A 20861-nucleotide genomic window follows, 5' to 3' on the forward strand; every position below is an offset into this window, starting at 1 on the left:
AAATACTTCGCTGAAAAACTTCCCAAAGTAGTAGCAAACCAGAATAGTCGCGTCAAGGATGGAGACGGCCCTTTAATTTCATCCACAAATGTATACAGTTCTTGCACAGTAATTGAATAATCAATAACTTAACACAAGAGTGTGGTAAACCCTTCCACGAAATGTGGACGACTAACTGCAAGCAAGATAGATAATAAACTAAACTTTTTCCAAAGATTGGCGCTCTGTTTCGAGCACTTCGGAAACAAGACCAAATTTGACACAGCACGGGGCTTCGTCTTGACAACATACTCACGTTCACGTTCTCCGTTATCTTGGATGGGCACCCGTAGCACAACGACATACCAAAAAATTTGATGTAGCATAAACCATCAGCGTTGTGAAAAATGTAGAATAACCCAAACAAACTTCAGTAAATAATAATAAATATAAATGTAGAATGTACCTGCAAGACCAAATGCCCGTCGCTTTCTCTCTCATGTTGAATGCGTGCAACAGGCTTCAAACTTTCAGGAAGGAAACTGACTGGTATTAAGCCAGCAGCATTAGGGAGATCGTGGTCATCAGTTCCGGGTGAAATTTAAGAAAAATCTTCACAATAATAGCAGGGAACTGGAGAAAAGAAAAATGTAGACTACGTACGTGTATGAATAAACAATCTTTAGCAATATTATGAATTGTAAATTGTTATGAAATGAAGTTAGATTAAATGGCTCATTGTTCACCAACGATAAAATCGGAAGGTGCGGTGGACAGTTCCGTCTGTCTATTCGTCACAGGTGTTTTCACCGGTTACGGTTTACTTTGATTGGCACATGCAAAGAACAAAAAAGTAAATTAACGCATAATTGTACTTGCATAATTGTTTATAGAAAATGAACCAGCCAGGCCAAGCTGCTATCATTCGTAGCCATATCTTCATTTATTATCAAAAGTATTAGTGAAAATAAACAAATACAATAAAATGTGTGTGTGGATGGGCTGGGCAATAATATTTTCCTTCTGGTTTTGTTGCATGGCAGCAGAAAGAAAAATGTACAGTTTTTAACAAATTTCCTGCACTTGTAATTTCCTCACAATCGTGCTGAGAGAATAGATATTTCACTTTTAATGTCTCTTGAAATTCTTAATCATGTGCACGCTTTTATTCAAACGTACTGTGACAAAAATCACTGGGCGCCCCCTGGAGGTTGGGGCATATAGGCACATGTTCTACAGGTCGGTAGGAAATCCAGCTATGAAAAATGAACAGTATTTTCTATAACTATATAACGCAGGCCTAGTTTGTTTCGCTACATTTGCATTATGATTTCTACTGAACCAGTCTATCAAAACATTTCAGAGGAATAGTGACTTTACTTTTACACTTTACAGTACCTGAACAGCAGGTAACCACACCATGGTCACGTTAACTTGTTCAGAACAAAGTTGACATTTGAGGTTTATTTGCTGCAATTTGGTTGTTCAAGTGTCAATCACATGGTTATGCCTGATTAATATGGGTGTGATCATTTTAAATTGCAGAACTAGTGCAAAACACCACGCTCTTTTGCCCAAATAAACCTTCAGCGGGTCACTTAGAACCGTACCATTTTTGTTGAGTCCCTCTGTACGTGAACTGACAGAAATCTTATAGCATAGCATAATCAGCAGATAGGCAATCATATACATTTTGAAGAAAACCTCCATCATTCATCATGATTACTGCACAAAAATAGGTGCTCTACTTAAATAGTGTTCTACGTTTTGAAATACAATAAAACAATTAAAAACCTATACATCCTCAAAACATTCACATGAATAATAGAATCTACAGGATTGTGTTATATATAGAGAGAGTCCTAAAGTTAAGAGAATCTAGAACATATACTGTAAATGAGAAATGACATACTCCAATATAAAGATCATTGTATTGCTTTAATTCAAGAGGACTTATATTTTGAAAAGTTACAGAGTGATATAATGTTTGTTGCCAGCTGTTTATAAGATTTGCTGGCTTCACGCAGATGGAAATATGTGGAAAAGTTTTGTCCTCATCATTTCCGCTGTCAAACGAGGAAAACTTAAAGAGAACTACTGAATGCTCTATGGTACATGATCGGAATTGTCTCCAGACTACACTTAAAAGGTAAGTTAAAAAACACAACACAATACATCCTGACAATACAGCAATACAAACATGTAGAAAAATGTAATGATTTTAATTTTGTCATTCCCAGTATAATACAATATATTCATCTCTATAATATAAAATATTCATTGATAAATTCAATGAACTAGAAAATAGGCCTGCCTCCTTATTCCAGACTACTTTAATCATCATATGTAAATTCACTTATTAGTTTGGAGCGACACCTGGTGATGGGGAATATATTGCTTTTCTGAAATTTCCACGGCTGCGGCATCAGGGCCTGCACAGAAATCATGCGTCTAGACCGTATCAGAAACTATACAGTCAATATTAGTCAGGAAACCTTACTCTCCTCGTTCGTCTTCCTCTGTTGGAGCAGGTGGTTTCTGTCGCCTTTCCCAAACACCAGGTCTCTTTTTAGTATGACTACTCCATGCGAAGATGGTAGGAATTACACCTTTTATTAGGTACCGCCGTCCCCCAATTTTCCCCTCAGCGAAGTCACTGTCGACGAAATGTGTACTGCACACCTTTGTGTGTTTGGTGATTGTAAAGTTGTCCCATCGTATTGCCACCACCCACCTTTTTCTGATCTTTTAATCGAGCGGGAAACTATGGAAACTTACAACACCGTTACATTTTTAAGAAACTGAACAATGTTCATTACTACCTCCTTCGCGGGGTAGAAATTTAAACTTACTCATTGCAACAAAAAAAAGTACTACGAAATTTGTTCAGGATAGCAAGCAAATTGATTAAAAAAAATAGCGTGAGAACGCCGGAAGTCAATCTCCCCCGTAGGAAGTGAAGTAGATGTGGGAGGAGCATTATAGTGCGTTGAGGCCATTTCATTCCCTAACAATTTAACCGTTTAGTTGCAAAACGTTTATTCAACAGAAGTAAACAGAACAAAACAGCTACAAAGACATGTTTGCCAAGTAAATAATTCAGGCTGTTCTGGAGGCAAAGGGAGTTGGCCCGCTACTAGCTTCTTAAACCAGGCGTAGATTTTCGCTCCAAAGAGGCCAGACTAGCCCAGTACTAGATGGGTGTACCTCAAGTGAGAGCCGGGCTACTCGGCCATGGCCTAGTGGCCCGTGTCAGTGGAAACAAAAAAAAATCATATGATAAAACACGAGTGTTTGGCACCAGTGGAAAAGCGGCATAACTGGATAAACCCCCCCCCATAAAAAAAGAGATATATATGAACAACATCCAGACATCATTAATTCAAACCTTTAAATCGTTAAGTGTTTATTTAAAACGTAAAATAACTACTTAAGTCTCACCTACTCAAAGAAGTACATCAAGTTAATTAATTTAGTCATTCAGTGGTGACCAGCTGAAGGCATTTGCATACAATCTCTAGACCACATCTAGCCACATGGAAAAAGGCAGTGTAGTGTAACAACCAAAACAACATTGATGCTTAAGTCATCATTTCACAGACAAATATTAGTAGATGTGCTAAACATGTATTTTTTTATAAACTAGACTAATACAAAGTCTCATCTAAAAATATGACATACTCACTCTGATTGTAAAAGAAAAAAAGGGTAACAAGGTACATAATACTAAGTACATTTTGTTTTCAATTTGTTTTCCTAGTGTCAGAAAAAGTATTTAGTAAAAACATTATAATTAATAACATACAACTGATCATGTTCCATCCATCCACAGTAAGAGTACCCAGTCACATCCATAACAACCACCTCTGCCCTGGTCACTGATCTTTATGTTCTTCCCACAGCTTCATTGACCGTTCCTTGTTCCACCAAAAGGTTACATACGGAAGCAAGCAACCAGGAAATAAGGTGTATTGGTGTCACCCGGAAACAAAAATGGCCACAATAAAACTATCCATTTCAAATGTACTTCTTTTTTCCCCCCTTTTTTATTATTATAATGTGGTACAGCAAGATGGAATGAACCGCTGTCACCATGTATAACTGCACTGAGGTGTAGCTTTGGCAACAAAAGAAAAGTGGCAATTATAAAGGCATGGTTAGGTATACCCTGTCGCTATTACAAAGAAACAGTGAAACCGTGACAGTCAATGACAGCTTAAGAGGAAAATCATAAGGCACATGATTCAGTGACAAATTACTGCTGTTGTAATCCACTACATGATTTAAAAAAAATTGGTATAAAGAATGAATTGAGCTGTGTTCATTCTTCAACGGGCCCCAATTCAAGACTGCTTGTCAAATGGAATGTAATACATACTTCAAAAAACTAAATTCCGTAACAGTCAGTGATAATCCATTGTTAATAGAAATATGATAGAAAACAACAATGATATAAAAATTTGAAATGTATGTTTGTCTTTTGTGTTTCAATACAAAAGAATAAGTAGTTAATACAAAACTTCTCTGTAAAAGAAACAGAATATATAAAAACCAAGTGACGGACAGTCACATGACAATACATCATATTGCTGCTGGCCCATGAGAGCTAAAAATACCAGGAAAATGCTGCTTTTAGCAAATCAGACAGTTCCCCAGACTGCCCCGAGACAGGGTTAGATCACACTTCCTGGAATTAAAATTAAGGTGTTTTGGGGTAAAACAATTCAGTGAGGTGGCGAATGCCCCTTCCAATTGGCTAACAGTTGGTCTGAGAGATAAGAGGTCTGTCATTCTGGCACTGAAGCCACTCCGCCCTCAGTTCAGCCACTTCTTTTCCGTACCAGTCGTGAAGTTTGGCGAAGCACCCTGTCCCGGGGCAGACTGGACTCTCAAGAGAGGCACCCCGCCTGCGCGGGGGCACAGGTGGGGGCCTGGCCCCCTCGCCTCCTCCGTTCCCTTTTCCATTCCCCTCCCACGGCACACCCGAGTAGGGGCCGTCAGCGCACCCGTTGACAAGAACGGGCGGCTTGCTCCAAGTCACCCCGTTCTCTTTAGAGTTGCTCGACAGGAGCAGCACCTCCTCCTGCTCAGAAGTGCGTCCCTGAGCCGGCCCCTGTGTGAGGGCTCCACCTGTCACCTGGGTAGAGGGCGTGGTGGGAGCACTAGACAAAGCTCCTGATTTGGAGCGTACCAATCCTCCAGCCTTCCTGGAGGACTTGGGCCTACCCGGCAGCCCTCCAGCCCCCATCTGGGTTTCCTCCAGCTGCCTCTCCAGCTCCCGAACCACCAGGCGCATGTAGTCGAAGCTAGCCCGCGACAGAGCCTTCACCCACGACTCCATGGCCGCCTGGTTCTCGGCCGCCATCTTGTAAACGCGTGCCTTTGCACAGTCGAACTTTACGGCAAAGGCGAACTCCTCGGCCGACTCGCAGAGCTCCACGGTGCAGCCCTCCAACACAATGACCCCAATGGGTTCCCGGCTCTCTCGCTCCTCAAAGTAGAACAGCATGTTGCCCTTTAGTATGAACCAACGGCGGTGGTAGGCCGTGTTGCGCTCCCCTTTTTTGAACAGGAAACCCGTCTTGTCGGGTGGTGAGTCGCACGTGGCATAGTGAGCCACACTGCGTTCGTTCAGCTTCATCTCGCCTCCTCTTCCTCCTCCCCAGGGGCGTCCTTATAAAAATACAATACAGCTTCTGGTTACAAATTATTAACAGTTAGTACAGACTAGAGGCGTACAGGAGGTTGTAGGGATAAGGACTATATCGTACAAACATTTTTTGCGGTCATGCAAAAAAACTGTAACGGTCTCTGCTAGCCAGAACCACTTAGCCTTTTTGCCCTGAAGTAATATAATTGGCCTGGGTTAGGCGCGAGCGTCGCAGCATTCCCCTGTCCAGACATGTCTAATCACCGATGCATTTTTAATAGCGTTACAACAAGGCCAAGTGCTCTTACATCTTACTGCATTTCAGTCAAGTCTGGATGTAAACAGTGTCTTTACTCACAGGTCTATCTCACATCCAGTTGGTGAAGTCTTCACCACCACGGGGCCAGTTGGACCTCGGAACAGGCTTGGACGCTAGAATTCTCCATCCTGGCCTTTTCTCTCCTCTGCCACTCAGAGCTAAAACTGAGGAATATAAGGTTTACTCAAACATCACATTCAAGGATAACGTTATCAAACTTTTAATGGCTAGGCAGGCTTCGCTTGATGACACATCATCACACGGAAGCAGCGTTACCACCTCCCCTTACAAACAACAGCTTTAGCTTACTAGCCAATCCAACCACTCCAAACAAGAAAACCGTCAGTCGCCACCAAAACGTTAAATGACTAGCTAGATAGCTAAGGTTAGCGTGCTGCCACCACTGCGGGCAGAATATTCGTCCAGTAAAAATCATCCAACGTCACATATGTACGTACATTAAACCGGACACTTTGTTATTTCGGGCATTCAAAATGTATATATTTAAAAATTGGATATGACACTTGTCATGTCCACCAGTATTATTTTGCTCATACCTTACGCAGTTGTGGATCTATCGTTTTTTCCCCCCTACTCCGTCCGTCTTTCTTTTTCCTCAGTCACATGTTCACTCCCACACTGCGTCACCGCAAAACTAGGCGCACTTGATTTCTCTCGCTTTGCGCGCCGACAGGGCGTACGACCGTGGTGTCCAGGGGATAAAATGGGCAGCAGCCAGTAACATTTGATCGAAATTAAACTAGGGGGAGTTGACCTGACGTGCTTCTAATGGCCAGTGTTTATAACGTTTTAGATACAACTGAAAAGTAGAAAATAGGGCTCCCCCACCGAAAGCCCAATTTAACTCCTGGTGGTATCTAAATACATGAAACGAATATACATGCTATGCCCCATAAAATACATGTGTATATGTCCTGCCCTTCCATCCAGACACGCCCAAAATCTTAAAACACACCTCAGCCCACTGCAAATCATAAAAGCGGAAAGGCAACGACAGTAGCTCTGCAGTCATTATCCATGTACAATGGTTTCTGAAAACGAGAGAATGGTGTAGTAGTTGGGATAACCATGAGAGCCACTTGCAGTAAGAGTTTTTCTTTTAACTACTCTAGTCTTTGAACGGCCACTGACCTTTCAAAACCCTTTGAAAAGAAGACATCGATGTTTCAAATCAACACAGTCAACACATGCTATTTGAAATAATTCTGTAATTCACATACTAAATCAAAGGAAAAGTTCACAAAGTATAAAGACTAACATAAGTGCAAGTTATTTCCAAAAGTGGACACGCACATTGTTCACCCCGACACGTCGTTACGTTTGTTCGTTTCGTTACGTTCCATCCACTTCAAAGCGATTCACCAGCGGTCCACAGACAACACTGTCACAAAGTTCACGTCATGTTACGGTGGGCGGAAGTGAGGGGCATTCCAGTTGGTGGACGGGGCAACATGTCCCGACAGCCTCGCCAGTTTATGCATAGATGACCACAGTGATGACAGGGGAAGTGGGAGAAGAATCCGTCATGCACTCCAGCGTCATGCCTCCTCTGACACGCGCAACAATGTATTTGGTTTAATCTAGGTCGTTTACATTTGTTATAACCATTTCCTCCACTAATGAAACATAACAACGTGTTTTCTATCTATATAAATACTCTCTCACTATAGAAATAAATTATCCAGATATGCCCTGAAGAGATACATGTATTTTTATAGGAATTACAGTCTTCTTTAAAATACACCTCTCATCCCACAAAATATCAAAAATATTATATTCTTAAATGTTAAAATCTCTGTAGAAAAAAAATGCCTAAATATATAAATATATACAAATAAAATTTGATGCAAATTATTCTTTCTTTCAGAATTGTTTAAAGCTGTACGCCATATCTTTGTAAGTAATTTGCTTGACATTGACCATACATTGATACAGTATGCATACACTCAGCATTTCAGAAGTAAACATCCTCAATTGCAAAGTTCCAGTCATTCTTCCCTTCTATTGTCGTGTTAGATTTACAATATGACACATTTAGGCGTTTCATACTCTGCGGTATTGAATTTAAGAAGCTGCAACATGGTCCCCAGTCCCTGCAGATGACAACATCCTTACTAGTAAAGTGTACTAGCTCTATATGTCAGTTACACCAGGAATCACAAAAACCTTTAACCAATACAAACGTATGAATGTGTCTCTTTTGGTACTCGTTCTCTCAACCTCTCTCTCTTTAAAACACACACACCACTTTCAAGAAGAGCTACTGCTATGAGCAAGACATCCCCCAATGGAAGAGTTCTCAGAATCCCAGGTTACATCAGTAATTCACAGATTCTCAATTTTAATTGTATATTAACCAGCACCACTGCAATGCAATGCTTTCATCTTATTTTACAAGACGTGTGAACTTTTTTTCTCCATAGGTCTTCTCTTGTCAGTGACTGCCCCTTTACGTCGACAGATGCTCAGAGACAATAAATAATTTGGGAATGGATCAGGGATTTTGTCAAAGATGGGGAGCCTCATTCTCACAGAATGCATGATGTACCAAAGTTGATCAGTTTCGTGTCAGTGAAGGCTGTTTCCACTCTTACCTAGAGGAACCTGTGGGGGGGGGAGACAAGGAAAATACATTAATGTGAGCTTTCTGACAAGAAGATGGGAAATGCAATTGAACTTGCATAACAGCAGCAGCAGCCATGGGAATGAAAAGATTAAAAAAAGAACATTTCTGGGGAAAAAAAGCTTGGGAGGTTATTTTTTGACAGACATTATTGCATTATTTCAGAGCATTCAAGGCTTTATTTTACTTGTGTTAATCAAATCACCAAAAACAGTGAACAGAATAGTACATTGTCTTGCTACTGATGTATAGCAACACAATAGCATTCATAATCCAGTATTGTTTTTCCTTGCAAAGTTAAATGACTTGTATGTGTACTGACTTGGCTATCTTCAACGGATCCTCACATTTAAACGGTGTACATCAATAATAAGCACACAACTTTATAATATAATGTTGTTATTGTTCCTTTCTTTTCTACAATATTTCCCAGATGTGTTGTTTTGGACATTCTTTAAAGTCTCTCAGTCAATTGTTCCACTTGACAAATTATTGACTAGGATTTAAACAGCTGTGTCACCATAGCTGTGACAAACAAGTCCCAGTTGTAATATTGCTTCTAAAAGGAGGAGCAGCTGATGTCTTTTCCTTTATTATTGTCCAAATGGGGCACAATAATCTCACATTATGTTTGCTTCACAACAACTCACACCGTCTCTCTCTCACACGCACTCATATACACACACACCGTTTTGTATTAGGAGACTAAGCTTGACAATATTTTGTTTTTCCATGACCCTGCTACACCTCCATTCTAGATGTAACGCCTCTGGCACAGAACTCCATTATTTGTTGTGCGTCATTTCACTTTCCATGTTGTTTAATGTCTTTTCATTTTATCGCGCAAGCACATACGGAAGCCATAACAAACAAATATAACATGCGGAGGATATCAGCAATTTGTAAGGGGCTACAGCAATACCGTATACGCTGGAGCGTGATAGCTAATAAACCAATAATCAGTTCACCACCGCGCTATGTGTAATCGTGTCACATCTTTATTGAGGCGACAAGCAATGACGTCACGCGTAATGCTGGTCCATCTGCTCAACGGCCGTCGTTTTTTTTTTTTTGCACGTGCAGTTTTACAGAAGCATTCTAAAATAGTCTTCCACCCACGGGTGCACGCAGCATAGGGCATGTACATACTGCATCTGACTGGCTGGCTGGCTAAGTGGGTGGCTGGAGGTACTCATCACTGTGATACGTATCTCTCTATGTACCGCGTTGGTGTGGGCGCAGAGTTGTGGAAACCCGTTTCTGGCCAACCATACTGGCACTTTACTGTAGGCTTTCGTTATTTTCAAGAAAACTATTTTAATTCTTAAGCATTCATTATAATAGTAAACCAAATTGTGAATTTGCCTTAAAAATCAACAACACAAACAGTAAAGTCACATTTTGGCCTCAAACATAAGGGAGAGGTGTGTACTTTCATTATAACACAATAATTTCTCTAAAACAAAACCTTTTATTAAGTAGTATTATTGGCACGGTCTAAAGAATATTTAAAATAAAACCAGTGGTGTCTATTAGGAAATCCTATGCCTTTTAGTTGGTCCCAGTCTCCAGGAATTGTATTGACGGAAGTCTCCAAGAACTGTATTGATTTTCCTGGGGTGTAAAAATGAGGTCGCACACATGTGAAATCCCTGGTGATGTCATCCATCACCATTGATAAAAACCAAAGAGCTTTCAGCTGAAAAGGAACAGATGGTTGTTGACCTACACAGACCTACACTTGTAAAAGTTATATAAAAATACATAAACAGTTGAGAATATCACTTAGCACTTAGCACTTAGCAAGGCAATTTTCAAAAATCTTCAGATATTTGGAACAGTTGCAAATTCACCAAGATGAGGACGCACGTGCACATTGCCCCCACGCACAGCAAGGATGGTGGTAAGGTGGGCAAAGAAGAATCCAAGGGTCACAGTTTCTGAATTGCACAGGTCATCGCGTCTCAAAATCAACTGTTAGACACCACCTCCACAAGCTCTTTGGAAGGATTGCAAGAAGGAAGCACCTTAACTGAGCCCAACCCACAATACACATCACCTGAACATTGGGAAGCGTCATTATAACTTCAATTGGAATTGTGTATTGCAGTCAGATGAGACAAAAATTTAACGTTTTGTTCAAGTCCACATGTTTGGTGAGAAAAAGCGAACTGCATACAAGGAAAAAGTACCTGACACCCACAATAAAATATGGAGGTGGATCACTGATGATTTGGGGCCGTTTTGCTACTAGTGGTCCAGGGTCTCTTGTTAAGATCGAGGGCATAATGAATTCCACAACGTACGGAGACTAAAGATATTTTATCCCAAAGCCTGGCTGCCGCTTCCTGGAGATTGAGATTTGGACGTCGATTAACCTTTCAATAAGACAACACAAGACAGAAATGGTTCTGGGACCACAAAATCATTGTGTCTAAACTGAAGAGGGCAGTCAACTAGCACAAACCTAAGACTGTCAAGGAAGTGTGTTGCATGGAGTGCATGTTAGTCAACCATGTCAGCCTTCACAGGAACAGGAACAAAAATATTTATTATAGTGTGCCAATACAAAAAAAATGCTTTGTGTTTGAGATATTATTGTGTTATAATGACAGTACACTCCTCTCCCATACGTTTTATCCCAAAATATGACTCACTGTTTGTGTTTTTAATTTTTTGCTATCTTCTTTGCTCCATTTCGTTAAGGGTGCCAATAATTCTTGGGTTGACTTTACTCTATATAACAGTACTACCTAAATATTGTTTTCTTTATTAGAAAAAAATGGAATATTCTTGCTCTCATTTACAATGTGACTTGGCGGGCACAGAAGTCTCAAGGGTCATAGGCGGATATTATTCCATCGTTCATGGCATCCCTCATGTTTAGTTTTTTCTTCTTCTTCATGTCTCTGTTTATTTAAAATGCTTGAACAAGCACCAATCCCTATCTAAATAGTGAATGTGGTTAGTAAGCTTGTCCATGAGAGCAGAGAGACCAATCGCATCAGCATTTCTTCAGGCCCCACTTTTTTTTTTTTTACACAGACACACATTTGTTTTGGTACCCTTGTGGGGCCTGAGATCTAACCCTACCCCAGAAATCTATGTGCTCTTTTCCCGAGCCCTAGGTGTAACCCTAACACTTACCCTCAATAACCTTACTTATATGCCTAAACTTAACCTAGCACTAACGTCTAACCCGAAAACTAACCCGTAATCCCTAAACCTAACCACAATATTAACACTATGCACAATTGCGTGTTTGGCTGCAAACCTAACCCCCTAAGCCGTAAAATCGCATTTTCCCAAGAGAGAACTTGCCGAATAAACCTTGCAGGAACCACATTTTCTGGTATCTATCTTTGTGGGGACATCAGGTTCTCACATACAGTATACACATAGCAAAGGATCATTTACAAACACACATAGAAACACACCTCTTTCCCGTGTCTGCTTTAGAGCATTGTCAACATTTGTGTTGGTACAAAGTCAGTGTGAAATAGTGTTATCAGCACAGCAATAGCCTAATCCTGCTAATTAGAAGGTGTGCTAGTAGGAGGTGCTACTATTTCCATCTACCTCCAGGGTATGCCTAATTTCCTCATTTCCCGGCACTGACATGCTGTGTTCATACCCTATTTTAGAGGTCCTTTTTCAAACATTACAATAACTTAATAATAATCCAACCATTCCCCACGGGCCATACTATTTGGTTACAGTTCACTTAATTTTCTTAAATTAAAATGTATCTTAAATTAAGATTAAAATACCAAAATCCGCTGATCTGAAATTTAATCTGAGAATGTCTAGGAACACGAGTGTACTTTCGATCAGCAAGAGTCAGCCCTGGGAGGTTTCACGCGGTTTGTTTTCTCGCGCCAAGTTTAATATGAAAATGTTTCTATTATGTCATCCCGTAGCAAAGCCAGCAGTCAGTGTTGCTCTAGATTTAAATGATTGTATTCATCCTACTCTTCTCTCCGGCGGTGCAACACTCTCCTCACCTCAAGAAGTGAGGTGAGACAGTGATGCGATATAAAAGGAGAAAAGGATTACCTCACTGCAACACCATCTTAAACTTATGCATAGCAGTATGACTTGAGGTAAAGAATCTCTGGGATTTGAGGGAAGCTAGGTTTGCGGTTTAACCCAGAGCATAAATTAATGAGATGTTCTAACACGCCTTCTTGTTTCCCGGGTTCCCAAGACTCGTAGAGAATATACAGCACTGCTGTGAAATCCACGCCTCCCAGTTCAGCTGTGTCACTGCGGCCAGGGGTTTGAATCCTGGTCGCAGCTTATCAACGCCCCCCTGGGGCATGGCATGTGGTGGCGTTGGATTCAAACAAGGATGCTGTGTCACAATCTACTGTAGCAACTCTGCAGAAGACCAGGCTCATGTGTGATAAGAAAAATGGTTTGGAATGATGTGCGGGGGGGGGGTAAATAAATACACTAGATACTATACAAACATTAATTAATTTAATCTCTCTCAAAACCTGCCCAACAAGGGCCAACCCTGGCCCAACCCTACCCAAAACTGGCACAACCCTGCCCACCACTGCCCAATCCTTCCCAACCCTGCCCAAAACATTCCAAACCTGAGAAAACCCAGTTCAACCCTGCCCAATCCTACCCAACACTTCCCAACCCTGCCCCGACTTTTTCCAAACCAGTCCAACACTCCCAAACCTGCCAAACCTGGGGCCAACTCTGCCCAACCCCTCCCAATCCTGCCCAACACTTCCCAACCCTGCCCAAATTTTCCCAGCCCAGCCCAACTCTTCCACTCCCGGTAGTGGTTTGGCACTTACCATTCATTCTCTCCTTGTGCATTTCTGAGCTCACGACGACATCCTCTCCGTCTCCCTCCATCCGTTCTCATCCGTTGACCGGATTATAAAGTGCTCATGAAATTAGAAAACACTATAAATAATTCAGGGGGAATTGAAAATACGGGTGATTACCATCAAACCGTAGTGGTGGTCGATTTCCTCAGGATGGTCTTCTGGGGCTTCGGGGAAGGGCGAGGACGAGGCACAAGAGGTGGGTTTGCGGGTGGGAAACTGTAGCTAACACTGAGGCCGCCGTTTTCCAACGCGAGTGGTAAGGAGGTGCACTGATGGACAGGGCTGGTGTCATCCGTCAGCTCCAGCTGTAAGTGCATATCTGTGTTTTCAACGTCGTATTGCAGGTCACAGTCAGGGCAGTAGCCATGATACTGGACCTTTTCACTGAACCGGACCCGCTCCCGGGTCGCCTGGGCACATTTGCTCTTTTCGTGCCGTAGCAAAGGTACGGGCAGAAGTGCCTTCTCGTCCTTTTTACTATTAGAGATGCAGCACGATAAGTCTCTGTTTGGCTTCCCAGGGAAAACACCGTTGCGCATAAGTGTCCCATTAGCCTTGGTTAGAAGGTTCCCTGATGGAGAATTCTTGTTATTCTCCTCCGCCTTGATAGGTGTCAGCCTGGGAGGGGGCGGGGGAGGGTGGGGCTTCTTCAGCACCGTCAGAACAGCGGGAACGACAGACGGGGGCCTGAAGGAGGCGTCGTCGGGGTAGATCTTGATCTTCTCGATGCTGGAGGCCGTGGTGGTGGTGGCGGTGCTACTGGAACTGCTGTTCAGCGTGTCCGTCTTGGAGCTGTCCGTCATCTCCTCCTCCAGCTGTAGGTCACAGGTGAGGGAGTCAATCTCATGCACAACCTGCCCCGGGAGAAACGGGAAAACCACATCACAAACAGTGTGGTAGTTAGTTTGACAGACATCAAGTGTAACAGCCTGTTAGAGAGGAAAACACAACGGCAGCCAGGGTATAATCTTATGAGGTTGAAGTGTGATATGAAACGCGATTAAATGAAGACAGATTTACTTACTCAACAATATATTACCCTTTTGTTTAGTCCCAGGTAGAAATATTTTCTTCAGGGGAAAATAACACATCCGACCCACTGCAATTAAGCACTGAATCAAAAACAAGAGCTTAGAGGCCACTGCCTCCAATGCACAAGGACTGCCACAGGCGTGTTCAAATCTGACCTGATGCTCTTTCAGCAAAAACTCTCCTCTATCATTTACCACTTTCCCATCCAATAAGGCATAGAATGCCTGAAAAGATATATCTACTTTTTTTTTTTAAACAACACTTTCTGACTATTAATCAACACAAATTCAATGACACACATGATCAGTACAGATATATGTATTTTGTGCGTATACGCACACAGGCAGTGGACAAATTAACGTCAAATGGAAACTGTTGAAAGCCCATCCTCAGCCCTGATAAATTCATGTAATAAGAAAATAAAATACCTACAGGCAGTAAAAAAAAAAAAAAGATGTCTCCTCACAGCAAATGACTAAATTTGCCTTTAAGCATTCTGGTTCTTTTTTTTTATCCCAATGTGTTTCATTTGGAGGCATATACCAAAGCATACCAATGAACAATTGGCATTGTGGGTTTCTCTAAAATATTCACCAGGTTTGAGTAGACAAAACCCCCATTTACTGCCTATGTTATGGAAAGACACAATGATCATAATATTAGGAAAGAAGTCTGAAGTAACTTCTTATTTTGTTTACATTTAAGCAATTTAGTGGATGCTCTTATCCAGATCGACTTGGAGTAGTGAGTGGCCTCACTGGGAATAGATTCCACAACCCTGGTTTTGCAACCAACTTAGCTAAACTGGATTTTGTCACCTGTCACTGACATAGTACCTTTTATTAAGACTAATGGGATAAAATGCCTATCATGAAAAATTATGTACTATTCACACTTCAGTGGAGGACAATGGTTTTGTCCAATCTCTTTGTGACATGTACCCCCATATTATACCCTACATGATCTACTGAGGCATTAATATTGAGGTAATATTTGCATTTCCAAATTGCATGAAGCATAAGGTTGGGCAAAAGGCTCATGTAGGGTGAAATCTCCATGCAATGTAAAATGGATAATTTAGTGTCCCAGTATCCAGTGCCACATGCCAAGGGTTGTGTAGATGCCAAACATCTTGGTTCAGTTCCCCTTAAACACTGGCTTGACTCTAGCACTCAAGAGCATGAGTTGTACTAGATAACTACTGCTAAATGAGATTTACTGAAATACCTGAAAACGAACTGACAAGCCTCTAGGTGGGTCGCTTTAGTAGTATAAATAGGTTGCATGTGCTTCCCTGTAAGGAACACGACATCTCGAACCTGCTGTGACATTGTGTTTGTTTCAAATGCTTCTTGAGAATGATGAAAGGGCAGATTTCACAGGGAGATGTATACACTTCATCCATAATGTAAGAACAAGAACAGTGTGCTTCATCTAAGTGACAACCCGTCATGTAAAGGGCGAGTATTTCGGCACCAATCGGCCGGACAGCTCCAGTCGAAAACCCACTTAGATGAGCAGGTTAGACTGCGGGTTATAATAAGCTACGGGTCAATGAAAGACCATAAGAATCACGTGTAAGAGCAAAAGTGCCAGATCATTTGTTTGGTTTTTTAAATAATGCTAATAATGTTATAACACCCAATGACAACACAGACAAAATCCTGATCTTGTAAAAGGTGCTCGGGCAGCTATATTATTTAACAGGGAGACCATTATCATGTAAACAAAAGGCTAGACTGCATTTAGATGATGAAATGCAATGCAAAACCATTCTGTTGAACTAGACGATTAACAGTTATGCATGATTAGTTTTTGCACTTAAATCAAAGCCTACGCATCAAGGCGTAGCATCAGCTGCCTGTTCATCCTCTGCACAGACAGCCTGTCCTAAATGTCTTTCATGTTCACTGATACGACTTATGGTCACATACGATAGGCCAATAGATAGAGGCCCTGGACTTCCATCTGCGCCTTCGGATGGTAAAACAATCTTGTTACCCATTAAAAAAAGGCAAATGCCCACCCATACCTGCGTGAAATGAAGCAATGTAAGTTAATCTAAAATAAAAGCTACATAAGCCAGTCACAGGAAACCTATTCCACGAACCTCTTTGAGTTCCTTGGCTACATCCCTCAAGTCTCCCAGAATGGTCTCCAAATCCTTCACGATTGTCTTGATCTGCTTTTTTACTTTAACTTTGGAGACTACTCCTTCAGCAGATTCCGTATTGGATGTCCCTGACATTCTTCGCTGGCACAATGTATTTTTTAAGGATAACAAGTAAATCCTTTCGTTGCCGGAAGACCACTTTGCCGATGCATGTTAATGTTCTGTTTTCTTCACTTTCCCCCCATATAGCCAACATCACGCCAGAATGTATCCAAGCACAGGGACTGGGTCCCGGCCAACACGCCTGCGCACACAGGCATAGTAAAATATGCTATATTAGAAAATGTTAACAAAATAGTGTTGAGGTGTTCCTCAACAGTAGCTGGTAATCATTCCGCCGTTACCTTTCACATTTCGGTCAAAAAAAGAAAATGTTGATATGTCACATCTCCTCATAGAAAGCACTACAAATTCACAATTTTAAAGATTCCTATTCAGATATCTGGTCCAGAATTCGGATCAGGATGGAATGATAAGAGAATGATAGTGACCATGGTAGATACAACACAGCAATCCAATCCAAGTCCAGTTATCCAATAACGGTCCGTAGGCTGGGCCAGGCATCATTGAATGGACGCGCAACACATTTATAATCTATAGGCTACATCGCAATGAACATTCAAACGCTGCAGTTAGGCCTACGTTTGTTAATAAATGAATTGTGAAAATCATCTCATTTTCACATTGCATCCACGTCGAATCCTCCGTGTTGTCTGATACGTCGGGGGAGAGAACGGTCTTTGCACGGCTGCGCGTATAGTGTCATCTCATCACATGCACGGCAGAAGCAGGTCACCTGGGGCTGGTTATACCAAAGTTATCCACCTGGATTTTAACCATCTGATAGGTTTATATTTAGATGCATTGAAATACAGTGAAAAAACAAATACCCATTCACGTTATGATTCGCCCGTTTATATGCACTGTATGAAATCTACCCTATGCATTAATCATAGTCGATACGTGAAACCCAGGTAACTTTTGAAATACCGGACCCTGTCGCAGCAGTCTTGTTTGGTTTGAAAGATGCTTTGCTCCATTTGTGTTATTCGCCATTATTGGGGCTGCAGGTATCCTGGCAGTTACAGCGTCTTACTCAGAAATTTAGAACAATGATATCAACATCTGACCAGTAACCAAAATGTGGCAAAATCGAATCACCAAGCCCTCATGCTAAAAAAAAATCTGTTGTTCTGTCCTTGCGTAACACAGGTACCCTATTTGCTGACCGTGCAAGCATCACGAACCCATTCCGTACAGAAAGGTTGGGTTCAGGGGTGGAGCTTGGCTTTCAGGGGCGGAGCTTAGTATTCATTTAAATATATTGCAAATCAAGAACAGCAAAATTCATAATATATTTGTTTCAACCATAACAGAAACGTTCTAGTGTGGGCCTCTCTGATTGGCTCCCATTAAAGCTCCGGCTCTGGTACGGGTAAATCTGACGAGGAGCCTTAATTCTCCTAAAAGTGATCTACTGTTTGATAAATCACCACTAATACCAATGTCCTATATATATATATATCATACTGGCTGCTTGATATAGTGAGCTCGTTTGTTGACGTGAGAACACTGCTTTTTTTAAAACACAAGGATACAGTTCTGTGCGAGTGACCAAGGTACATACTGAGTGTTGTCTGGGGGTAACCTTTACAGCATAACTGCTGTCATATATTTAGTACCCAAACATTTATTTCATATATAAACATAACGTTGTCATCCTTTGACGTCACTAATCCTCCACTTTGGAACTTAGGTCTGTGGTGATTATGTCTATACATCTAGCTGGTTGTTCTTTGTTTACTGAGGAAAGCCCAGCTCTGTTATGACAAAGAGTCTATACTTATGAGAATCATATATTTCCATTTTATATTTTCAATAAATTGGCACATATTTCTAAAAAGTTGTTTGCTTTTTCATTATGGGTTATATGGTGTAGATTGATAGCAAATTAAAAAATATTTAATCTAAAATTAGGTCTGTAACACAACAAATGTAGAAATATAAGGGGTCTGAATACTTTCCCAATGTATTTGGTGTTACAGTATATCAAAAAACAAAACAGTAAATACAGCTCATGCATTTTATTAATATTATAAACCTAGACGTATCATACCACCAAGCCCTGGGACATAATAAGCTAGGAGGATCTTGTTTAAAAAAAAAAGAACTATAGAAGAGAATATCTTCATCTGGAAGAGAATATGAAACCATTTACATATTAAATGGTTAACAAGAAAATTTACCCAATTTTGGAATATCAAAATAAAAATAAAAAGTGTTATTTATTTTAGCACACTCATCTCATTCATCAATTAACCAGGCCACACTCTTTACCTCAATCTTAATCTGGGACAACTCTTTCCGAGCTTCAGATTTTGCTTTCTCCAGGGCATCCATCTCCAGCCCTTTTTCCCTCAGTAGGGCCTGCCACCTCTGCTCAGTCTCACTGTTCAGCCTCTCCACCTCCAGGAGGCTGGCTGCGGCCTGTCCCCGCTCCTCCTCAGCCTGTCGCTGGGCTGCAACAGACTGGCGGGCCTTCTCTTCCACTTCAAAAAGGGTTTTGGCCAGCTCAGTGTTGCTCTTTTCCCAGGCAGTTTTCTCAGACTGCCGTCTGTCTTCTGCCGGCTCATCCTTCAGCTGGTCGTAAGAAGTCTTTTCAACCCTCAACTCTTTCTCCAGTGTGACCATCTTACCTTCAAAATCAGCCCTGAGCTGGTCGAACAAAATCCTCTTTGCCTGCTAATCCTCCACTTTGGCCACAGGGTTTTTCTTCCACAGCTGGTGGCACTTGGTCCTAACGGTCTCCAAATCAAGCTTCACCCAGCCATGTTGTTCTCCAGCTCGGTCTTCTGTGCCACCGGTTTTGCAAGCTCAGCTCTTGTCTGGTCGTGGGCAGTCTTCTCCTTTTTCAGAGCTCTGGCTGGCTGGGAGGCCTGGCAGTCGTCACACTCCAGTCTGGCCTTGATATCCTCAATATCCTTTATCAACTTTGATTCTCTGGTTTTAGCCTCCTCTTTGACGTTAAGCTTCGACTCATCATTTTTAGAGAAGTCTTCAGCATTGGTCTGCTCTTCCCTCAGCAAGTAGTGGCACTGACCTCCAACTCCTCCACTCTTTTCTGCCACTTCTGAATTGCCATCCGCTGCTCTGCAGCACTGACCTGTTCCCAGAGTTGGGGAGTAACTGATTACATGTAATGGATTACAAAAAAAGTAACTGTAATCCATTATGTTACCAACTAAAATATTGTAACAAGATTACAGATACTTTTGAAAAAATTACTTAAATAGAAAAATAATAGGTAAATATGACACCTTGCATGTTTGATTTTTTCTTAAATGTTTTAAAAACATAGTTATTTGAACCAAAATAACAATTGCGCCCTTCAGTCGTTGTGTGTGTGATCATCATGCAGTGGCAATCCATCACTGGTGGCCCTGATAATCGCAGGTAACGTGGGCGGGTACAACGTATTTGAGTGGGGTGTTCACGATTGCAAACGAGCCTGGGGTTTCTGCAACGTTTTGACAATGTTGGCGGTTTCGGAGCAGAACATCAAACTACTGCAGATTTAGCGTACGCGCGAACAGCTACGGATATCTTGATTTTTGTACTGTATACAGCAATGTCAAAACCCTTTTCAAGAAATTGCCATTTATTTTTCAACAATGTTTTGAAGCAATTAAAACCATGAATGAAACACAAATACCAGAATAGGCTAACACCCTTAGATTTTGGGTCATGTTCAGATAGAAATCAGATTCTGGAAGATCAAGGGTTATTGGATTAATTGGAATGACTGAAAATCTGACAGACCTTTAGCATGTAATGTAGAGATGTAGCCCAGTCATATTGAAGTAGAAGGCAATGGTTTAGAACCCCTTTCCAAAGGCACTGTACATAACCCATAAGGTAAAATGCAAATTCTGTTTTTGTCCAGCTATTCAAATTGATCCTGCAAAAGCTGTTCAACTGGTTATAGGCTATTCCTATTTGTTTTCTAATGCCTTTTAATATGAAAGTAATCTAAAAGTAATTCAAAGTAATCAGGTTAGGTTACTGAGTTTGAGAAATCAAAAGATTACGTTACTGATTACAAATGTGGACAGATAACTTAAGGGATTACATTTAACAAGTAACCTACCTACTGTTCCTCAGAAGGGCCTTGGCGTTTTCCCAGTTGTCAATCCAGAAAGGGATGCCCTGGTTTC

The 20861-nt window shown here is 41.3% G+C and overlaps 3 protein-coding genes across 9 annotated transcripts in view; all 3 read right to left on the reverse strand.

Annotated features, from left to right (window-relative positions):
- Positions 1 to 616, reverse strand: part of sh2b3 (SH2B adaptor protein 3) — a 39229-nt gene extending 38613 nt beyond the window's left edge. For 2 of the 4 annotated variants that reach the window (XM_029124638.2, XM_029124637.2), the window contains exon 1: positions 296 to 439. The gene's annotated coding sequence lies outside the window, so the exon portion shown is untranslated. The other 2 variants (XM_029124635.2, XM_029124636.2) reach the window with 2 other exon arrangements.
- A 2744-nt stretch (positions 617 to 3360) lies between these two features.
- On the reverse strand, positions 3361 to 6105 carry pheta1 (PH domain containing endocytic trafficking adaptor 1). The gene is made up of 2 exons (XM_020052149.2): positions 5988 to 6105; positions 3361 to 5652 (listed from the first exon to the last, which is right to left on the reverse strand). Exon 2 carries the CDS (start codon positions 5618 to 5620, stop codon positions 4736 to 4738), a length of 885 nt encoding a protein of 294 aa, XP_019907708.1. The 5' UTR covers positions 5621 to 5652; positions 5988 to 6105; the 3' UTR covers positions 3361 to 4735.
- Positions 6106 to 8460: 2355 nt separating this feature from the next.
- On the reverse strand, positions 8461 to 19422 carry prr16 (proline rich 16). 4 transcript variants are annotated; one of them, XR_828319.3, is made up of 3 exons: positions 18985 to 19421; positions 13407 to 14296; positions 8461 to 8573 (listed from the first exon to the last, which is right to left on the reverse strand). XR_828319.3 is itself a non-coding variant. In XM_020052148.2 (3 exons), exons 1-2 carry the CDS (start codon positions 19336 to 19338, stop codon positions 13562 to 13564), a joined length of 1089 nt encoding a protein of 362 aa, XP_019907707.1. In that variant the 5' UTR covers positions 19339 to 19422; the 3' UTR covers positions 8490 to 8573; positions 13560 to 13561. The 4 variants fall into 4 exon arrangements, 1 of the variants encoding a protein (XP_019907707.1); XR_828318.4 differs by lacking the exon at positions 18985 to 19421 and adding an exon at positions 16585 to 17812 and having other exon boundaries at positions 13407 to 14257; XR_828317.4 differs by lacking the exon at positions 18985 to 19421 and adding an exon at positions 16585 to 17809.
- Positions 19423 to 20861: the final 1439 nt, after the last annotated feature.

This window comes from Esox lucius, chromosome 13 (genome assembly GCF_011004845.1).
Source record: "Esox lucius isolate fEsoLuc1 chromosome 13, fEsoLuc1.pri, whole genome shotgun sequence".
In the NCBI taxonomy this organism is placed as follows: domain Eukaryota; kingdom Metazoa; phylum Chordata; class Actinopteri; order Esociformes; family Esocidae; genus Esox; species Esox lucius.

Bases quoted from the DNA above. Each gene is read 5' to 3' on its own strand.
- pheta1 (XM_020052149.2), bottom strand. From the start codon at position 5,620: ATGAAGCTGAACGAACGCAGTGTGGCTCACTATGCCACGTGCGACTCA.
- prr16 (XM_020052148.2), bottom strand. From the start codon at position 19,338: ATGGTCACACTGGAGAAAGAGTTGAGGGTTGAAAAGACTTCTTACGAC. The intron at 14,297-18,984 runs GTAAAGAGTGTG...CTCCCGGGGCAG, and splicing joins TGTCCCAGATTAAGATTGAG to GTTGTGCATGAGATTGACTC.